Source organism: Palaemon carinicauda, chromosome 12 (genome assembly GCF_036898095.1).
Source record: "Palaemon carinicauda isolate YSFRI2023 chromosome 12, ASM3689809v2, whole genome shotgun sequence".
NCBI classification, from domain to species: Eukaryota; Metazoa; Arthropoda; class Malacostraca; order Decapoda; family Palaemonidae; genus Palaemon; species Palaemon carinicauda.
Window position 1 is genome coordinate 67356281 of NC_090736.1, and position 21852 is coordinate 67378132.

General features: G+C 45.3%; 1 protein-coding gene across 1 annotated transcript in view; it reads left to right on the top strand.

Moving 5' to 3' along the window:
* GluProRS (Glutamyl-prolyl-tRNA synthetase) overlaps positions 1-21852 on the top strand; it is an 81592-nt gene that overhangs the window by 23445 nt on the left and 36295 nt on the right. The window contains exon 2 of the mRNA XM_068384515.1: positions 7685-7857. Within this exon, the coding sequence (XP_068240616.1) occupies positions 7685-7857 (173 nt within the window). The remainder of the gene's footprint in view (positions 1-7684; positions 7858-21852) is intronic.

Consider the following 21852-nt stretch of genomic DNA (forward strand, 5'->3'; position numbering starts at 1 on the left):
ACCAACCAGATTGGTTATAGGAACTTTCACCCTCTTAAGGATCAGTCTCCTATTAAAGGATGAGGGTTTGTATTAGTGTAAGAACAAATCATAGATTATTTAAAGTCATCTATTTTTCCTAACTATACAAACCTGAGTCCTTTAAAGTTACACTTACTTTATCCACCCTGAAAGTTCTCAATGAAGTTGAAAGTGCTACTTGAGTGAGTTGGCAGAGGAGCTTGGCTTCCCATGCTACTAGGCAGTAACTGCCGACATGCAGTTAAAATTTTTAACAGGCTATGGTGAAATTAATTTGTTCTCATCATTTATTTATTTCCTTATTTCCTTTCCTCACTTGGCTATTTTTCCCTATTGGAGCCCTTGGGTTTATAGCATCTTGCTTTTCCAACTAGGGTTGTAGCTTGGCTAGTAATGATAATAATAATAATAATAATGATAATATTATTTTTGTATATAGTTATGAGAATACAAATTACTTATAACAATTTGTGGTTTTTAAATTAATTTGCATTTCTCCTAACTATACAAACCCGATTCCTAGGCAAAGGTCAAAGTGAGGGCTGCTCTTTCTGGTTACCTCATTATAAGTTTAAACAGCTGTTCCAGTTTCATTGAAGTTATACTCCTATTAAAGCACTCATGTTTTATTGTTGGGAAAAATACAATTTTCAATATTAATCTTACCCGGTGATCATGTAGCTGCAGCTCTGCTGCCCGACAGAAAAAACCTACGGGCGGAATACGCCAGCGATCGCTATACAGGTGGGGGTGTACATCAACAGCGCCATCTGTCGAGTAGGTACTCAAGTACTTCATGTCAACACAGAATCAATTTTCTCTCTGTCGTGCCACCGGCAAGACCTACTTGATACGCTGTTGTTTTCTGGAGTTGATTTTCACGTTATTTGGTGAAGTATTCTCTCTAGTTATTAGCTTTCGCTGTGCAGAAGTTATCCTCAATACTTTCTCACTTTCATTGATTAGATTTTGGATTATTTGTTGATGACTTGGATAGATTTTGGATTCCCCCCTTTGACTAATTCAAGAGGGACTGTTCTAGGCGTCTTCCGAAGGCCTCTATCGATCCGCACACCGTTTGTTCCAATTGTAGGGGTAAAGCCTGTCAATTGGAAGATCGATGTGAGGAATGCGCTGGGCTTTCGGAATTCGATTTTCAAGAATTCCTTAAGTATGCACGTAGGCTAGAGAAGGATAGGATCAGGAGGAGTTCGTCTCGCTCTATTGATTTTTCCTCTCCCCATGCCCCACAGCCTATTCCTTCCCCTGTAGTGGTTACACCCGACCCTCCTACTAGCTCTCATCAACCTTCGATGGCGGATATGATGCGTGCCATTCAGGCTCTAGGTGAGAGAGTCGAGTCATTGGCGAATGACCGCAATCAACTCATGGCTGACGTTAGGGAGTTGAAAGGTAAAAGTGCAGTGGGAAGTGAAGTGAGTGTCAGTGCAGTGAAAAGTGTCAGTGTTACGCATGAGGGTGCGTCTGTTCGTGCCTGTCGTCCTCCCAGTCCGGGACCTCTTGCAAGCTCCCAAGCCCAGGGGAGAAGCAATGTCGTACGACCAAAGGGTTCGACAGGCCTTGATCAGCGGACAGACGTTCCCTCCGTGGTTGAGGACGTATCTTGCCGAGATCGTCCCACCCACAAACAGACGAGTGAGCCCATTCATTCCTCGTCTGCGGAAGAGGTTTCTCGACAGAAACGCTGGACCAAGGTCTCACGACCTCTCAAGCGCAAGGTCCCTTCCGAGCGAGTCCAACGGCCCAGGTGTAGCCACTGGGTCAGTTCGGACTCGCCGCAGTCCTCCGAAGACTGCACACCTCCCAAGAGAGGTAGAGTGGTTCCGCAGCAGGCAATCACTCCGTCTGTTGCCGCACCAGCTGCTGTAGACCCTAAGTGGTCTTTGCTGCAGTCTATGCAGACTCAGCTAGCTTCCTTCATGCAGGAGTATCGTGCTGAGAAGGTTGACGCTGCACCCGTTAGCCTACAACCAGCCACGGTTGTGCGCCCAGCTGACACTGCGGCTGCCTGCTCCCACACTCCGGCTGTGAGAGCTCCACCACCTATGCGCAGTCGACCCTGCCAGACGCATGTTGACGTTAGCCGACGTGCGGAACCCTCCGTTGACGTGCGTGAGCTACCGCATCAGCAGGAGGGTGGAGTCAAGCTGCCGTGTTTTGACGCGGAGCGTCAGCCTCCGCAACCCACGGTGGTCTCCACTACGCGCCACCACTCCGCTTTGGTTGTTGCTAGCTCTCAGACTGACCAACAGCGGCATGACGTTGGATCCAGTGCAGCTACGCATGCACCCGTGCTGCCGGATTCAGCCGTTCGGCTTTTATCTACTCCTTTGCCGCTTCCTCCTCAGCATTCGGATGAAGGAATCTCTGATGACGACGAAGCTGCGCATTTGGACGACCAACACTCCAACATCGATGAACCCAAGACTACGCCTCCCTCCTTAGACTTTAGGAAAGTGCTTGCACTGTTTAAGGAGTTATATCCGGACCAGTTTGTGTCTGCAGCTCCACGCTCACCTCCCTCTGAGTTTGCTTTAGGCATGCAGTCAGCAGCTCCTGCCTTTACGAAGCTCGTACTCGCTCGCTCGTCCAAGAGAGCTTTAAGGGTACTGGGAGAGTGGTTGCAGGCCAAGAAGCAACTTGGGAAGACATCCTTCATGTTTCCCCCGGCCAAGCTTGCTTCCAGATCTAGCGTCTGGTATGCCACGGGAGAGGTTCTCGGCTTGGGAGTTCCTGCCTCTGCCCAGGGCGACTTCTCAAGTCTGGTAGACTCTCCCCGCAGACTGGCTATGAGACGCTCCAAGATTTGCTGGACTTCTTCGGACATGGACCATCTTTTGAAGGGAGTTTTCCGTGCGTTCGAGATCTTTAACTTCCTGGACTGGTGTTTGGGAGCGTTGAGCAGGAAGACCTCCCCTTCGGATAAGGAATCTTCCATGCTCATCATGTCCTGCATGGACAAAGCCATAAGGGATGGGTCTGGCGAGCTTGCGGCTTCTTTCGTGTCTGGAGTTCTCAAGAAGCGGGATCACCTTTGCTCCTTCTTGTCGGCGGGAGTCACCCCATGTCAGAAGTCAGAACTGATGTTTGCTCCGCTCTCCAAGTGTCTCTTTCCTGAAGAGTTGATCAAGGGGATTGCCGCCTCGTTGATCCAGAAAGACACTCATAACCTGGTGGCGTCATCCGCACGCAAAGTCACATCTTTACCTTCCGTGCCTAGACCTAGGATGGACACACCAGCGTCTAGGTTCATTCCGCCCTTTCGTGGCAGAACCTCCAGCAGAGGAGGTACTCGTGCCGAAAGTCAACGTGGCAACAAGAAGAAGGGTTCCAAGTCCTCAAGAGGCAGAGTCTGACTGCCACCTTCTTCAGACAGCAGTGGGAGCCAGGCTCAAGAACTACTGGCAGGCCTGGGAGAACAGGGGCGCAGACGCACAGTCTGTGAAGTTACTCAGAGAGGGGTACAGGATTCCATTCTTGCGCAAGCCCCCTCTAGCAACAACTCCCATCGACCTCTCTCCCAGGTACAGAGAGGAGGACAAGAGGCTAGCTTTACAGCAAGAGGTGTCTCTCTTGCTACAAAAGGGAGCGGTAGTCATAGTCCGGGACCATCAATCCCCGGGCTTCTACAACCGTCTCTTCTTAGTGGCGAAGAAGACAGGAGGGTGGAGACCGGTGCTAGACGTCAGTGCTCTGAATGTCTTTGTCACCAAGCAGACGTTCACCATGGAGACGACGAAGTCGGTTCTAGCATCGGTCAGGAAGGAAGACTGGATGGTCTCGTTAGACCTAAAGGACGCGTACTTTCACGTCCGCATCCACCCAGATTCCCAACCTTTTCTAAGGTTCGTTTTTGGGAAGGTGGTATACCAGTTCCAAGCCCTGTGCTTTGGCCTAAGCACGGCACCTCTAGTGTTTACCAAACTGATGAGGAATATTGCCAAAATTCCTGCATTTAGCAGACATCAGAGCCTCCCTCTATTTGGACGACTGGCTTTTAAGAGCTGCGTCTAGTCGTCGCTGTCTGGAGAATCTAAAATGGACTCTGGATCTGACCAAGGAATTGGGTCTCCTGGTCAATATGGAAAAGTCCCAACTCGTCCCATCCCAAACTATAGTATATCTAGGTATGGAGCCTCCGACCCCTTCAGTATCACCTAGCTGCTCACTGGAGAAAGGACATGACGCTAGAAGCGGTCTCAGTTCCTATCTCCGAGAAGATGAAGTCTGCACTGACTTGGTGGAAGAACAACATTCTTCTCAGGGAAGGTCTGCCACTGGCTGTTCAGACCCCCGACCACCTTCTCTTCTCGGACGCATCGGACACGGGCTGGGGTGCGACACTGGACGGTCGGGAATGCTCGGGCACGTGGAATTCGGATCAAAGAGCACTGCACATCAACTGCAAGGAGCTACTGGCAGTTCATCTGGCCTTGAGAAGCTTCAAGTCCCTCCTTCTAGGCAAGGTAGTGGAGGTGAACTCCGACAACACCACAGCCTTGGCGTACATCTCCAAGCAAGGAGGGACTCATTCGATGACGTTGTTCGAGATCGCAAGGGACCTCCTCACCTGGTCAAGAGATCGAAACATATCTCTAGTAACGAGTTTCATTCAAGGCGACATGAATGTCATGGCAGACCGCCTCAGCCGGAAGGGTCAGATCATCCCAACAGAATGGACCCTTCACAAGAATGTTTGCAACAGACTATGGGCCTTGTGGGGTCAGCCCACCATAGATCTGTTCGCTACCTCGATGACCAAGAGGCTCCCAAATTATTGCTCACCGATTCCGGACCCAGCAGCAGTTCACATAGATGCCTTTCTTCTGGATTGGTCCCATCTAGACCTTTATGCGTTCCCCCCGTTCAAGATTGTCAACAAGGTACTGCAGAAGTTCGCCTCTCACGAAGGGACAAGGTTGACGTTGGTTGCTCCCCTCTGGCCCGCGAGAGAATGGTTCACTGAGGTACTGCAATGGCTAGTAGACGTTCCCAGGTCTCTTCCTCTAAGAGTGGACCTTCTGCGTCAGCCGCATGTAAAGAAGGTACACCCAAGCCTCCACGCTCTTCGTCTGACTGCCTTCAGACTATCGAAAGACTCTCAAGAGCTAGAGGCTTTTCGAAGGAGGCAGCCAGAGCGATTGCCAGAGCGAGGAGGACATCCACTCTCAAGGTCTACCAGTCAAAATGGGAAGTCTTCCGAAGCTGGTGCAAGGCGAATTCAGTATCCTCAACCAGTACCTCTGTAACTCAGATAGCTGACTTCCTTTTACACCTAAGGAAGGTAAGATCCCTTTCAGCTCCTACGATCAAAGGTTACAGAAGCATGTTGGCAGCAGTCTTCCGCCACAGAGGCTTAGATCTTTCCAACAACAAAGATCTACAGGACCTCCTTAAGTCTTTTGAGACCTCGAAGGAGCGTCGGTTGGCCACGCCAGGTTGGAACTTAGACGTGGTTTTAAAGTTCCTGATGTCAGCAAGGTTCGAACTGCTTCAATCAGCCTCTTTTAAAGATCTCACTTTGAAGACTCTTTTCCTCGTCTGCTTAGCTACAGCTAAAAGAGTCAGTGAAATACACGCCTTCAGCAGGAACATAGGATTTACATCTGAAACGGCTACATGTTCCTTACAGCTTGGTTTTTTAGCCAAAAACGAACTCCCTTCTCGTCCTTGGCCCAAATCGTTCGAGATTCCAAGCCTATCCAGTTTGGTTGGAAATGAACAAGAGAGAGTCCTATGCCCAGTAAGAGCTCTTAAGTACTATTTAAGACGTACGAAGCCTTTACGAGGACAATCAGAAGCTTTATGGTGCTCTATTAAGAAACCTTCTTTACCGATGTCGAAGAACGCAGTTTCTTATTACATCAGACTTTTGATTAGAGAAGCTCATTCTCATCTGAATGAGGAAGACCATGCTTTGCTGAAGGTAAGGACACATGAAGTTAGAGCTGTCGCAACTTCAGTGGCCTTCAAACAAAACAGATCTCTGCAGAGTGTAATGGATGCAACCTATTGGAGAAGCAAGTCAGTGTTCGCATCATTTTACCTTAAAGATGTCCAGTCTCTTTACGAGAACTGCTACACCCTGGGACCATTCGTAGCAGCGAGTGCAGTAGTAGGTGAGGGCTCAACCACTACATTCCCATAATCCCATAACCTTTTTTAATCTTTCTCTTGAAATGTTTTTATTGTTGTTTTTGGGTTGTACGGAAGGCTAAGAAGCCTTTCGCATCCTGGTTGATTTGGCGGGTGGTCAAATTCTTTTCTTGAGAAGCGCCTAGATTAGAGGTTGAGATGAGGTCCTTTAGTATGGGTTGCAACCCTTCATACTTCAGCACCTAGGAGTCGCTCAGCATCCTAAGAGGATCGCGAGGCTCAGTAAGGAAGACGTACTTAAAAAGGCAGAGTAATTGTTCAAGTCGACTTCCTTACCAGGTACTTATTAATTTTGTTTGTTATTTTGAATAACTGCTAAAATGAAATACGGAATACTTAGCTTCTAATGTGAACATGTATGCTGGTCTCCACCCACCCCCCTGGGTGTGAATCAGCTACATGATCACCGGGTAAGATTAATATTGAAAAATGTTATTTTCATTAGTAAAATAAATTTTTGAATATACTTACCCGGTGATCATGAATTAAAGGACCCACCCTTCCTCCCCAATAGAGACCCAGTGGACCGAGGAGAAAATTGGTTCTGTGTTGACATGAAGTACTTGAGTACCTACTCGACAGATGGCGCTGTTGATGTACACCCCCACCTGTATAGCGATCGCTGGCGTATTCCGCCCGTAGGTTTTTTCTGTCGGGCAGCAGAGCTGCAGCTACATGATCACCGGGTAAGTATATTCAAAAATTTATTTTACTAATGAAAATAACATATTATTTTTTAAATTTGTGATACTGTACAGTTGTAATAGGTTAGGAATTATGCAAATGAAAAGTCTTTTTCTGTCTTATCCAGATGCAAGGCCTTATAAATACAGTTTATCCTAGCTGGGTCAAATGTTTGATCAAACACACAGTAGTTTTTCCTGGATATCATGTCTTAATTATATTTGTGTTGTGGTGGTTTGCTTTTATGAAAAAAGTATGAAATACAGTACATATAGATTTTCTTTTTGTAAAATGTAGTGTGGTATTGTATTTTTCTTCTTACATTCAACACTTAATGGGTTTGCAAGGGGTGTGGGGAACAATCGTAATTTTTGTGTGAATATAGTATTACAGTGGGGATACCTTAACATGGTGATATGGTTTGTGCATCTAATTGATTAGCCTAGCAGTAAGAGTCAGGGCCATCCATACTAGGTTGATTTTCTGTGAGCGATCAGACTGTAATCTCCCATCACCAATCTGGCCTGACCAGTGTGGTGATGAGAACTGGCCAAACCCAAGACATGAATTGACATGTCTGAGCTCTCTGTCCTGCAGTGGACTAGAAGCGGCTGCATTTGTTATTGTATGGTATTACAGTACGGTAGATTGTTTCGTAGTGTTGTAGTTCTAACCAATGCCAGATTTTGGATCCTTGTTTTAAATCAGGATCAGGTGTTGGCTTTTATTCATCATCATGTAGTAATATCTTTATAAGAGGAGTGGATTATTTTAATATACTTACCGGAACTCTTATTTTCAGGTGCTGCCATTGTTTGTGCAAAGGCTGGTATCCCAGTTGAATGGGGTAAAGATACAAGTCTGGCTCTTAGTGATACCTTCAGTGTCACATCATCTCACGGTATTTCAAGACATGTGGCACGCGTTAATCCCTCTCTGGACCTCTACCCATCTCATATTCTTCAAAGGACTGAGGTTTGTGGACAATTATGTTTGTTTTAATGTACTTGCCTGTAAAATATAGTATAATATTTATTGAGAATTGTCGGCAGTAGGGAAAAAGTGTATGGTTAAAACAGGGTTATTTCCTTTTTTATATATTCAGTATTATTAATGTGACCTTTTTCTTGAGTCACAGTCTTCATATACAATTTTATGTCTAGTTTCTTGATTATTATTATTATTATTATTATTATTATTATTATTATTATTATTATTATTATTATTATTATTATTATTTGCTAACCTACAACCCTAGTTGGAAAAGCGAGATGCTAAAAGCCTTGGGGGCTCCAATAGGGAAAATAGCCCAGTGAGGAAAGAAAATAAGGAAAAATAGAATAACAACAACATTGAAATAAAAATCTCATATATATGCTATTAAAAATTTAACAAAAGAAAAAGGAAGAGAAATAAGATAGAATGTTGTTCCCAAGTGTACCCTCAAGCAAGAGAACTCTAACCTAAGACAGTGGAAGACCATGGTACAGAGGCTATGGCACTACCCAAGACTAGAAAACAAGGGTTTGATTTTGGAGTGTCCTTCTCTTAGAAGAGCTACCTACCACAGCTAAAGAGTCTCTTCTACCCTTACCAAGAGTAAAGTAACTACCTGTACTGAATAATTACAGTACAGTAGTTAACCCCTTGGGTGAAGAAGAATTGTTTGGCAATTTCAGTGTTGTCAGGCAAGGCTGGCGTACGGTATGGTACGGAGTACGGTACGGTACGGTTGATATTTAGTCTATAAGTACGGTACGGAATTACGGTACGGTAATTTTACCAAGGTACGATACGGTACGGTTCAGGTACGAAAAAAATGGGCAAATTCCGTACCGTACCTTACCGTAGGCTTGGATATCTATCACTACGTAATTACTGTTAATGCATATTTGGACATCAGCAATTGACTGGACTAAAAAAAATTTCACTTGTAGAATACTAAGGTATTTTATATTTCAGTTTTGTAATATGCTATGCATGTGTTAATTCCTTAATTAACATGTGACGTCTGTGTCTAATTCTTGAAGTAATACCAACAAAAGTTTGAAGCATCACAAATATAATCCTATAGTGTGCTTCGGAAGAGTCTTCCCCCAGAAAAGCCCTATGCTTAACTATGAGCATAGGGCTGATGGAGTCATTTCTGTTAGATGTGCTGCTCATACGTTACAGCTATGTGTGCATGATATGATCAACGGAAATCAATATGTAAAATCTTTGCTAACTAAAGTGCGCAAAGTAGTGAAGAAAACCCATACACAGAATTTGAGGTTAGTATTTAGAAAAAATGACAAACCACTGCCTAAATTGGATTGCGAAACAAGATGGGGCTTATCTTATGAGATGCTACAGAGTGTCATGGCAAACATCTTTTTTATGCCAAATAGGACTTGCGAATGAATCTCTCTTGATACCTGAAGATGACTGGCAAACTATTGAAGACCTTTTATTCTGTCTCAAACCTGTGTACAATACGACCGTTACCATACAAATGCAGAAACTGACTGCTGGAATGTTCCTTGGTGAGTGGTTAAAATGTAAAATGCTTCTGTCAAAATCATCTAGACAGTTTTCAGCCGACCTTATTACTGCCATGCAGAATCGAGAGCTTTCTCTACTCAACAATGCAGCATTCCTGGCAGCCATTTATCTTGATCCAAGATTTCAGTGCCTATTAGTTGAACCACAAAAAGATCTTGCAATGCTGCACCTCACTGCATTGTGGAAGAGAATATGTCATTGCAAAGCTCTAGTAATTTTCAGGATGATTTTACAAAAGAAAAAAAAAAAACTGAAGAAAAGAACTTGAGTGGAAGCCAAAGCGGAAATGAAGAGAGCTCAAAAGATATAAAAAAGATATACTGTACATACATACATATACCAAAGGCACTTCCCCCAATTTTGGGGGGTAGCCGACATCAACAATGAAACAAAACGAAAAAGGGGACCTCTACTCTTTACTTTCCTCCAGCCTAACCAGGGACTCAGCCGAGTTCAGCTGGTACTGCTAGGGTGCCACAGCCCAACCTCCCACATTATCCACCACAGATGAAGCTTCATAATGCTGATTCCCCTACTGCTGCTACCTCCGCGGTCATCTAAGGCATTGGAGGCAGCAGCAGGGCCTACCGGAACTGCGTCACAATCGCTCGCCAGTCATTCCTATTTCTAGCACGCTCTCTTGCCTCTCTCACATCTATCCTCCTATCACCCAGAGCTTTCTTCACACCATCCATCCACCCAAACCTTGGCCTTCCTCTTCTACTTCTCCCATCAACTCTTGCATTCATCACCTTCTTTAGCAGACAGCCATTTTCCATTCTCTCAACATGGCCAAACCACCTCAACACATTCATATCCATTCTAGCCGCTAACTCATTTCTTACACCCGTTCCCACCCTCGCCACTTCGTTCCTAACCCTATCTACTCGAGATACACCAGCCATACACCTTAGACACTTCATCTCAAACACATTCAATTTCTGTCTCTCCATCACTTTCATTCCCCACAACTCCGATCCATACATCACAGTTGGTACAATCACTTTCTCATATAGAACTCTCTTTACATTCATGCCCAACCCTCTATTTTGTACTACTCCCTTAACTGCCCCCAACACTTTGCAACCTTCATTCACTCTCTGACGTACATCTGCTTCCACTCCACCATTTGCTGCAACAACAGACCCCAAGTACTTAAACTGATCCACCTCCTCAAGTAACTCTCCATTCAACATGACATTCAACCTTGCACCACTTTCCCTTCTCGTACATCTCATAACCTTACTCTTAGCCACATTAACTCTCAACTTCCTTCTCTCACACACCCTTCCAAATTCTGTCACTAGTCGGTCAAGCTTCTCTTCTGTGTCTGCTACCAGTACAGTATCATCCGCAAACAACAACTGATTTACCTCCCATTCATGATCATTCTCGCCTGCCAGTTTTAATCCTCGTCCAAGCACTCGAGCATTCACCTCTCTCACCACTCCATCAACATACAAGTTAAACAACCACGGCAACATCTCACATCCCTGTCTCAGCCCCACTCTCACCGGAAACCAATCGCTCACTTCATTTCCTATTCTAACACATGCTTTACTACCTTTGTAGAAACTTTTCACTGCTTGCAACAACCTTCCACCAACTCCATATAACCTCATCACATTCCACATTGCTTCCCTATCAACTCTATCATATACTTTCTCCAGATCCATAAACGCAACATACACCTCCTTACCTTTTGCTAAATATTTCTTGCATATCTGCCTAACTGTAAAAATCTGATTCATACAACCCCTACCTCTTCTAAAACCACCCTGTACTTCCAAGATTGCATTCTCTGTTTTATCCTTAATCCTATTAATCATTACTCTACCATACACTTTTCCAACTACACTCAACAAACTAATACCTTTTGAATTACAACACTCATGCACATCTCCCTTACCCTTATAGGCTATAGTGGTACAATACATGCACAAACCCAATCTACTGGTACCATTGACAAACAAAACACATATTAAACAATCTCACCAACCATTCAAGTACAGTCACACCCCCTTCCTTCAACATCTCAGCTTTCACACCATCCATACCAGATGCTTTTCCTACTCTCATTTCATCTAGTGCTCTCCTCACTTCCTCTATTGTAATCTCTCTCTCATTCTCATCTCCCATCACTGGCACCTCAACACCTTGAACAGCAATTATATCTGCCTCCCTATTATCCTCAACATTCAGCAAACTTTCAAAATATTCCGCCCATCTTTTTCTTGCCTCCTCTCCTTTTAACAACCTTCAATTTCCATCTTTCACTGTCTCTTCAATTCTTGCACCAGCCTTCCTTACTCTCTTCACTTCTTTCCAAAACTACTTCTTATTCTCTTCATATGAATGAATGACCCAATCCCTGACCCCACCTCAGGTCAGCTGCCCTCTTTGCCTCACGTACCTTGTGCTTTACTTCCACATTTTTCTCTCTATATTTTTATACTTCTCTATACTATTACTCTGCAGCCATTCTTCAAAAGCCCTCTTTTTCTCTTCCACTTTTACCTTCACTCCTTCATTCCACCATTCAATGCCCTTCCTCATGCTGCCTCCAACAACCTTCTTGCCACATACATCACTTGCAATCCCAACAAAATTTTCTTTTGCTAACTTCCACTCCTCCTCTAAATTACCAGTTTCTCTTACTCTCACCTCGTCATATGCCATTTTCAACCTTCCCTGATATTTACTTTTTACCCCCGGTTTTATTAGCTCTTCAACCCTCACTAGCTCCCTTTTACATCCACCTACTCTATTCCCCCACTCTTTTGCTACAACTAATTTTCCTTCCACCAAAAAATGATCAGACATACCGTTAGCCATACCCCTAAACACCTGCACGTCTTTCAATCTTCCAAACTTTCTTTTAGTTATCAACACATAATCCATTAATGCCCTTTCTACTACTCTTCCATTTGCCACTCTTACCCATGTATACTTATTTTTATCTTTCTTTTTAAAAAAGCTAGCACTCATTACCATCTCTTGTTCAACACACATATCTACCAGTCTCTCACCACACTCATTTTCACCTGGTACGCCATACTTCCCAATGACACCTTCTACCTCTCCAGCGCCCACTCTAGCATTTAAGTCACCCATGACGACTACATAATTCCTTCTACCCAGTCCTTCTCCACACCTAGTTAATTCATTCCAGAACTCATTCCGCTCTTCTTCACTTTTCTCACTACCTGGCCCATACGCACTGACAAACGCCCAACATTCCCTACCCAACCTAACCCTTACCCACATTAACCTAGATGATATCTCCTTCCATTCCACTACTTTACCTGTCATCCATTCACTCAGCAATAAAGCCACACCCTCTCTCGCTCTTCCCCTTTGAATCCCAGACACTCTACCAGACATTTCACCAAACATCACTTCACCCTTTCCTTCATCTTTGTCTCTCACAAGGCCAATACATCCATCCTTCTACTTCTAAACATACTTCCAATCTCACATCTTTTACTCTCTATCGTACTACATCCATGCACATTCAAACATCCCAAAACTAGAGTGCGGGGAGCAGTCACTCTCCCCCCAGCTACATCTCTTTGATGATGTCTCACAGGATTTTTATACAGGAGAGGGGGTTCCCAGCCCCCTCGTCCCGTCCCTTTTTCGCCTCTTACGACACGCAGGGATAACGTTGGCGCTATTCTAATTGTTTTTATGCCCCCGCGGCCACAGGGGGCATAAAAAAGATATAATTGACCAAATATTGTCTGCTGCTGATAACAACCGAAAAAGGGAGAGCAAAGTAGTGGATTATGATGCTTTGCGATTAACCGAAATAAAATAAACAATTAGGTATTTCAATAACTGTACTCGAATAGAAAAAAGGGAAGATATATTCACGTGGTGGAATAAAAATCCACACCAAGATTTGATGGCTATAGCCGAGATAGCCCTTGCACTTCCTGTCACTCAAGTGAGTGTAGAGCGAACATTCTCAGGGTTGAGATACATTTTGGATGAACTAAGACTAGGCATGAAGGATGATATAATAGATGCCATTATATTTTTAAGATGCAATACATAATCAATTTGAACTCTTATGTTTGGTTAAAAGAAGTTTCTATTGGAAGATATTTTCCTATAGCCTAGGCTACAAGCTTTATTTTATCAATGTCGAGAAAAAAGATATAGTTTATTTTATTACATCTTAACTTTAGTTTATGAATGTTGAGAAAAAATATTTAGTTTATTTTCTTACATTGTAACTTTAGTTTATCAATGTCGAGAGAAAAAAAAGATTTATTTTATTTTATTACATCGTAACTTTTGAATGTTGAGAAAAAAATTAGTTCATTTTATTACATGGTAACATCAGGCAATGTTTTTAAGTTCCATTAATGGTTAGATTATTGTATATTTTTTCATAATAGAATCCTTAAAAGAGGAAGTGATGGTTTCAACAATATTATTACTATTATCCAAAGAGTCATAATACTGGGAAATTTTTTGAATAATATTTCATACACTATATTTCATGTACTAAATATATGGTATAGTTTCATGGCAAAACATGTTTTATGTATCCAAAAGTGAATACTCTTGGTCTTGTATTAAAAACAAAGGAACAGTATTAAATATTACTACAAATATCCTTAGCAGCAGCAGCCATATTAGTACGGTAAAGGTACGGAATTACGGTACGGTATTTTTCAATATTAATCTTACCCGATGATCATGTAGCTGTCAACTCTGTTGCCCGACAGAAAAATCTAAGGTCGGGATACGCCAGCGATCGCTATACAGGTGGGGGTGTACATCAACAGCGCCATCTGTCGAGCAGGTACTCAAGTACTTCTTGTCAACAAGAACTCAATTTTTCCTCTGTCGTGCCACCGGCAAGACCTAGTGTACTTGGATACGCTGTTGTTTCTGGAGTTGTTTTTCACGATTTTGGTGATGTATTCGCTCTAGATTTTAGCCTTCGCTATTCAGGAACCTTTATCATTAGCTTATCAAGCTTTTTGATTAGATTTGGATTAATTGCTAATGAACTTTGCTAGTTTTTGGATTTCCCCTTTGACTATTTCTGGAATTCAAGATGTCTGACCATTCTCAAGTCCCTAAGTACAGGCAGTGTAGTGTTAGGGCTTGTTCTAGGCGTCTTCCGAAGGCCTCCATAGATCCTCACACCGTTTGTTCCAATTGTAGGGGTAAATCCTGTCAATTGGAATATCGATGTGAGGAATGCGCTGGGCTTTCGGAATTCGATTTTAACGAATTCCTAAAGAATGCACGTAGGCTAGAGAAGGATAGGATCAGGAGGAGTTCTTCTCGCTCTTTTGATTTTTCCTCTCCCCATGCCCCTCAACCTACTCCTTCCCCTGTAGTGGTGACTCCCGACCCTGCTACTAGTGCTCAACCCTCCATGGCGGACATGATGCGTGCCATTCAGGCTCTTGGTGACAGAGTGGAGTCATTAGCTAATGACCGTAATCAACTTTTGGCCGATGTCAAAGAGTTGAAAGCGCGAAGTGCAGTGGGAAGTGTAGTAAGTGCAAGTGAAGTGAAAAGTGTCAGTGTCAGTGTTGCGCATGAGGGTACTCCTGTACGTGCCAGTCGTCCTCCCAGTCCGGGACCTCTTGCAAGCTCCCAAGCCCAGGGGAGAAGCAATGTCGAAGGACCAAAGGGTTCGACAGGCCTTGATCAGCGTACGGATGTACCCTCAGTGGTTGCGGACGTATCTGTCAGAGATCGTCCCATCCACAAACAGACGAATGAGCCCTGTCATTCCTCGTCTGTGGAAGAAGTTTCGAGGAAGAAACGTTGGACCAAGGTCTCACGACCTCTCAAGCGTAAGGTCCCTTCCGAGCGAGTCCAACGGCCCAGGTGTAGCCACTGGGTCAGTTCGGACTCGCCGCAGTCTTCCGAAGACTGCACACCTCCCAAGAGAGGTAGAGTGGTTCCGCAGCAGGCAACTACTCCGTCTGTTGCCGCACCAACCACGGTAGACCCTAAGTGGTCCATGCTGCAGACTATGCAGTCTCAGCTTGCTTCCTTCATGCAGGAGTATCGTGCTGAGAAGGTTGACACTGCACCTGTTAACCTACAACCTGCCACGGTTGTGCGCTCAGCTGATACTGCGGCTGCCTGCTCCCACACTCCACCTGTGAGAGCTCCACCACCGATGCACAGTCGACCCTGCCAGACGCATGTTCATGCTGCACCCTCCGTTGACATGCGTGAGCTTCCGCATCAGCAGTGGGAAGGTGCTGTCGAGCTGCCGTGTTTTGACGCATTGCGGCATGCTCCGCAACCCACGGCAGTCCCTCCCACGCACCAGCACTCCGCTTTTGTTGTTGCCAGCTCGCAGACTGACCAGCAGCGGCATGATGTTGGATCCGCAGCAGCTACGCATGCACCCGTGCTGCCGGAGTCAGCCATTCAGCTTTCTGCTCCACCTTTGCCACTTCCTCCTCAGCTTTCGGATGATGGAGTATCTGATGACGACGAAGCTGCGCATTTGGACGATCCGCACTCCGACTTAGAAGAACCCAAGTCTACGCCTCCCTCCTTAGACTTTAGGAAAGTCCTTGCTCTGTTCAGGGACTTGTATCCGGAACAGTTTGTGTCTGCAACCCCTCGCTCTCCTCCCTCCGAGTTTGCGTTAGGCATGCAGTCAGCAGCTCCTGCCTTCACCAAACTCGTTCTCGCACGCTCATCCAAGAGAGCTTTGAGGGTTATGGGAGAGTGGTTGCAGTCCAAGAAGCAGCTAGGAAAGACTGCTTTCATCTTTCCGCCTACCAAGCTTGCTTCCAAATCTAGCGTCTGGTATGCCACGGGAGAGGAACCCGGCTTGGGAGTTCCTGCCTCTGCCCAGGGCGACTTCTCAAGTCTGGTTGACTCTCCCCGCAGGCTGGCTATGAGACGATCTAAGATTTGCTGGTCCTTTTCTGACATGGATCATCTGTTGAAGGGAGTTTTTCGTGCTTTTGAGATCTTCAACTTCCTCGATTGGTGTTTGGGAGCTTTAAGCAGAAAGACTTCCCCTTCGGATAAGGACTCGGCCATGCTTATGTCTAGCATAGACAAGGCCATTCGGGATGGGTCTGGTGAGCTTGCGGCTTCGTACGTGTCGGGAGTGCTTAAGAAGAGAGACCACCTTTGCTCCTTCTTGTCTGCTGGGATCACTCCATGCCAGAAGTCGGAGTTGTTGTTTGCTCCGCTTTCCAAGTGTCTCTTTCCGGAAGAGCTGGTCAAGGGGATGGCTGCCTCGTTGATCCAGAAGGACACCCATGACCTGGTGGCGTCCTCCGCATGTAAGGCCAAAGCTTTACCTTCCGTGCCTAGACCTAGGATGGACACACCAGCGTCTAGGTTCATCCCGCCCTTTCGTGGCAGAACCTCCAGCAGAGGAGGTACCCGTGCCGACAGTCATCGTGGCAAATCGAAGAAGGGTTCCAAGTCCTCAAAAGGCAGAATCTGACTGCCTACCTCTCCAGACAGCAGTGGGAGCCAGGCTCAAGAACTTCTGGCAGGCTTGGGAGAACAGAGGTGCAGACGCTCAGTCTGTGAAGTTGCTAAGGGAGGGGTACAGGATTCCGTTCTGCCGCAGTCCCCCTCTAGCAACTTCTCCCATCAACCTCTCTCCCAACTACAAGGAGAAAGACAAGAGGCTAGCGTTGCAACAAGAGGTGTCGCTCTTGCTACAAAAGGGAGCGGTAGTCATAGTCCGGGACCATCAATCCCCGGGCTTCTACAACCGTCTCTTCCTGGTAGCGAAGAAGACAGGAGGTTGGAGACCGGTGCTGGACGTCAGTGCTCTCAACGCTTTTGTCACCAAACAGACGTTCACTATGGAGACGACGAAGTCGGTCCTAGCAGCGGTCAGGAAGGAAGACTGGATGGTCTCGTTGGACCTGAAAGACGCATACTTTCATGTCCCCGTCCATCCAGACTCCCAACCTTTCCTAAGGTTCGTCTTTGGAAAGGTCGTGTACCAGTTCCAAGCCCTGTGCTTTGGCCTAAGCACGGCACCTTTTGTGTTTACGAAACTGATGAGGAATGTTGCCAAATTCCTTCACTTGGCAGACATCAGAGCCTCCCTCTATTTGGACGACTGGCTTTTAAGAGCTTCGTCAAGTCGTCGCTGTCTGGAGAATCTCAGATGGACTATGGATCTGACCAAGGAATTGGGTCTCCTGGTCAATATAGAGAAGTCCCAGCTCGTCCCATCTCAAACCATTGTCTATCTAGGTATGGAGATTCAGAGTCGAGCTTTTCGGGCTTTTCCGTCGGCCCCCAGGATCAGTCAAGCCCTAGAATGCATCCAGAGCATGCTGAGAAGGAACCGATGTTCAGTCAGGCAGTGGATGAGTCTAACAGGGACGCTTTCATCGCTGGCCCAGTTCATCGAGTTAGGCAGACTCCACCTCCGCCCCCTTCAGTTTCATCTAGCTGCTCACTGGAGAAGGGACATGACGCTAGAAGCGGTCTCAGTGCCCATTTCCGAAGAGATGAGGTCTTCACTGACGTGGTGGAAGAACAGCATTCTTCTCAAGGAAGGTCTACCATTGGCTGTTCAGACCCCCAACCACCGTCTCTTCTCGGACGCATCGGACACGGGCTGGGGTGCGACACTGGACGGACAGGAATGCTCGGGCACGTGGAATCAGGAGCAAAGAACACTTCACATCAACTGCAAAGAGCTATTGGCAGTTCATCTGGCCTTGATAAACTTCAAGTCCCTCCATCTAAGCAAGGTGGTGGAGGTGAACTCCGACAACACCACAGCCTTGGCGTACATCTCCAAGCAAGGAGGGACTCATTCGAGGAAGTTGTTCGAGATCGCAAGGGACCTCCTCACTTGGTCAAAAGATCGAAAGATTTCGCTGGTAACGAGGTTCATTCAGGGCGACATGAATGTCATGGCAGATCGCCTCAGCCGGAAGGGTCAAGTCATCCCCACAGAGTGGACCCTTCACAAGAATGTTTGCAGCAGACTATGGGCCCTGTGGGGCCAGCCCACCATAGATCTATTCGCTACCTCGATGACCAAGAGGCTCCCGATGTATTGTTCACCGATTCCAGACCCAGCAGCAGTTCACGTGAATGCCTTTCTTCTGGACTGGTCCCATCTAGACCTGTATGCGTTCCCTCCGTTCAAGATTGTCAACAGGGTACTACAGAAGTTCGCCTCTCACGAAGGGACACGGTTGACGTTGGTTGCTCCCCTCTGGCCCGTGAGAGAATGGTTCACCGAGGTACTGCAATGGCTAGTGGACGTTCCCAGGACTCTTCCTCTAAGAGTGGACCTTCTGCGTCAACCTCACGTAAAGAAGGTACACCCAAGCCTCCACGCTCTTCGTCTGACTGCCTTCAGACTATCGAAAGACTCTCAAGAGCTAGAGGCTTTTCGAAGGAGGCAGCCAGAGCGATTGCCAGAGCAAGGAGGACATCCACTCTCAAGGTCTACCAGTCTAAATGGGAAGTCTTCCGAAGCTGGTGCAAGGCGAATGCAGTATCCTCAACCAGTACCTCTGTAACGCAGATAGCTGACTTCCTTTTACATCTAAGGAACGTAAGATCCCTATCAGCTCCTACGATCAAGGGTTACAGAAGCATGTTGGCAGCGGTCTTCCGCCACAGAGGCTTAGATCTTTCCACCAACAAAGATCTACAAGACCTTCTTAGGTCTTTTGAGACCTCAAAGGAGCGTCGGTTGGCCACACCAGGCTGGAACCTAGACGTGGTTTTAAAGTTCCTGATGTCAGCAAGGTTCGAACCGCTTCAATCAGCCTCTTTTAAGGATCTCACATTGAAGACTCTTTTCCTCGTTTGCTTAGCAACAGCTTAAAGAGTCAGTGAGATTCACGCCTTCAGCAGGAACATAGGTTTTACATCTGAAACGGCTACATGTTCCTTGCAGCTTGGTTTTTTAGCTAAAAACGAGCTTCCTTCTCGTCCTTGGCCCAAGTCGTTCGAGATCCCAAGCCTGTCCAACTTGGTTGGGAACGAACTAGAGAGAGTACTTTGCCCAGTAAGAGCTCTTAAGTACTATTTAAGACGTACAAAGCCATTACGAGGACAATCAGAAGCTTTATGGTGTTCTATCAAGAAACCTGCTTTACCGATGTCTAAGAACGCAGTTTCTTATTACATCAGGCTTTTGATTAGAGAGGCCCATTCTCATCTGAAGGAAGAAGACCTTGCTTTGCTGAAGGTAAGGACACATGAAGTTAGAGCTGTCGCTACTTCAGTGGCCTTCAAACAGAACCGTTCTCTGCAGAGTGTTATGGATGCAACCTATTGGAGAAGCAAATCAGTGTTCGCATCATTTTACCTCAAAGATGTCCAGTCTCTTTACGAGAACTGCTACACCCTGGGACCATTCGTAGCAGCGAGTGCAGTAGTAGGTGAGGGCTCAACCACTACATTCCCTTAATCCCATAACCTTTTTTAATCTTTCTCTTGAAATGCTTTTTATTGTTGTTTTTGGGTTGTACGGAAGGCTAAGAAGCCTTCCGCATCCTGGTTGATTTGGCGGGTGGTCAAATTCTTTCTTGAGAAGCGCCTAGATTAGAGGTTGTGATGAGGTCCTTTAGTATGGGTTGCAGCCCTTCATGCTTCAGCACCTAGGAGTCGCTCAGCATCCTAAGAGGATCGCTAGGCTCAGTAAGGAAGACGTACTTAAAAAAAGCAGAGTAATGGTTCAAGTCGACTTCCTTACCAGGTACTTATTTATTTTATGTTTGTTATTTTGAATAACTGCTAAAATGAAATACGGGATACTTAGCTTCTAATGTTAACATGTATGCTGGTCTCCACCCACCCCCCTACGTGTGAATCAGCTACATGATCATCGGGTAAGATTAATATTGAAAAATGTTATTTTCCTTAGTAAAATAAATTTTTGAATATACTTACCCGATGATCATGAATTTAAGGACCCTCCCTTCCTCCCCATAGAGAACCAGTGGACCGAGGAGAAAATTGAGTTCTTGTTGACAAGAAGTACTTGAGTACCTGCTCGACAGATGGCGCTGTTGATGTACACCCCCACCTGTATAGCGATCGCTGGCGTATCCCGACCTTAGATTTTTCTGTCGGGCAACAGAGTTGACAGCTACATGATCATCGGGTAAGTATATTCAAAAATTTATTTTACTAAGGAAAATAACATTTTTTCTGTACTGTACGGTACGGGAAAATTATTGCCTACACATACAGCAAATAGTCTGGCCTATTCTTTATATTTTATCCTCTGTTCTCATACACCTGACAACACTGAGATCACCAACAATTTATTTTTGCCAATGTGATTGTTCACTGGCTACTTTCCTCTTGGTAAGGGTAGAAGAGAGACTTTAACTATGGTAAGCAGCTCTTCCAGGAGGACACTGCAAAATCAAACCATTATTCTCTAGTCTTGGTTTGTGTACCATGGTCTTCCACTGTCTTAGGTTAGAGTTCTCTTGGTTGAGGGTACACTCGGGCCCACTATTCAATCTTATTTCTTTTCCTCTTGTTTTGGTAAAGTCTATAGTTTATATAGGGAATATTTATTTTATAATTTTACTCTACTGTTCTTAGAATATTTTATTTGTTCCGTAACCGAAATACAAACCACGCTATTTACATTGGGTTTACCTTTTAGCGTAGCTGAAAAGGCGAGCCATTAGAATTTAACGAGGGTGTATTACCACCGTGCTAGTTAGCGGGGGGGTAGGGGAGTGGTAGCTAGCTACCCCTTCCCCCCTCACACACCGGTGAACTGCTTCACTTTCACTTTTGGCTCGGACATGGACAGACGTCTCTGTCTTTGTCCTCGCTTGGCAGCCATTGTTGTTTTGTCTTTACTTAATCACTTACTTTTCTTTTACTCAATACATATGTAAACATTTTTTCGTGTTTATGTATATATTTGAGTATAGAAATCAGTAAGTTTCCTTTTCAGAGTTTGTGCTTGTGTGTGTAGTGTACTGTACGATATCTCCGTGGAGCCCTCGGCAGTTAGGCCACCATGGTGTAATTTCATGGGTCGCGATCGAGTTTGACTTCGGTCTTTCTCTCTCTCTCTTTGAGGTCGTTCACCCTTTTACTACGTTATTTTTACTACGTCTGAGTAGCTTCCTTCCCGTGTGGGTGGGGTTGCTACGCCGTACGTTTTGTCTCAATTAGTTTATGAATCTAATTGTATTTGTTGATTTTTCAGCTTTGTAGAACGATTCCTTTCGGGGTTTTCGTTCTTTCTTTAGTGTTCATTCATTTTTAAATTACATAATTACATAGTTACATAATTATAATTGTTATAATTCTCTGTTAGTTACAGCTCTCCTTCCGTGAGTGTAAGTGGTTGTGAGGGCACGTGCCTGTTGTGTAATTCTGGTGTTTCTTTCCCTTGGGATTCCTCTTCGGAGCCTTTTTTTGTTTTTTGTTTTTATTTTTCACAGT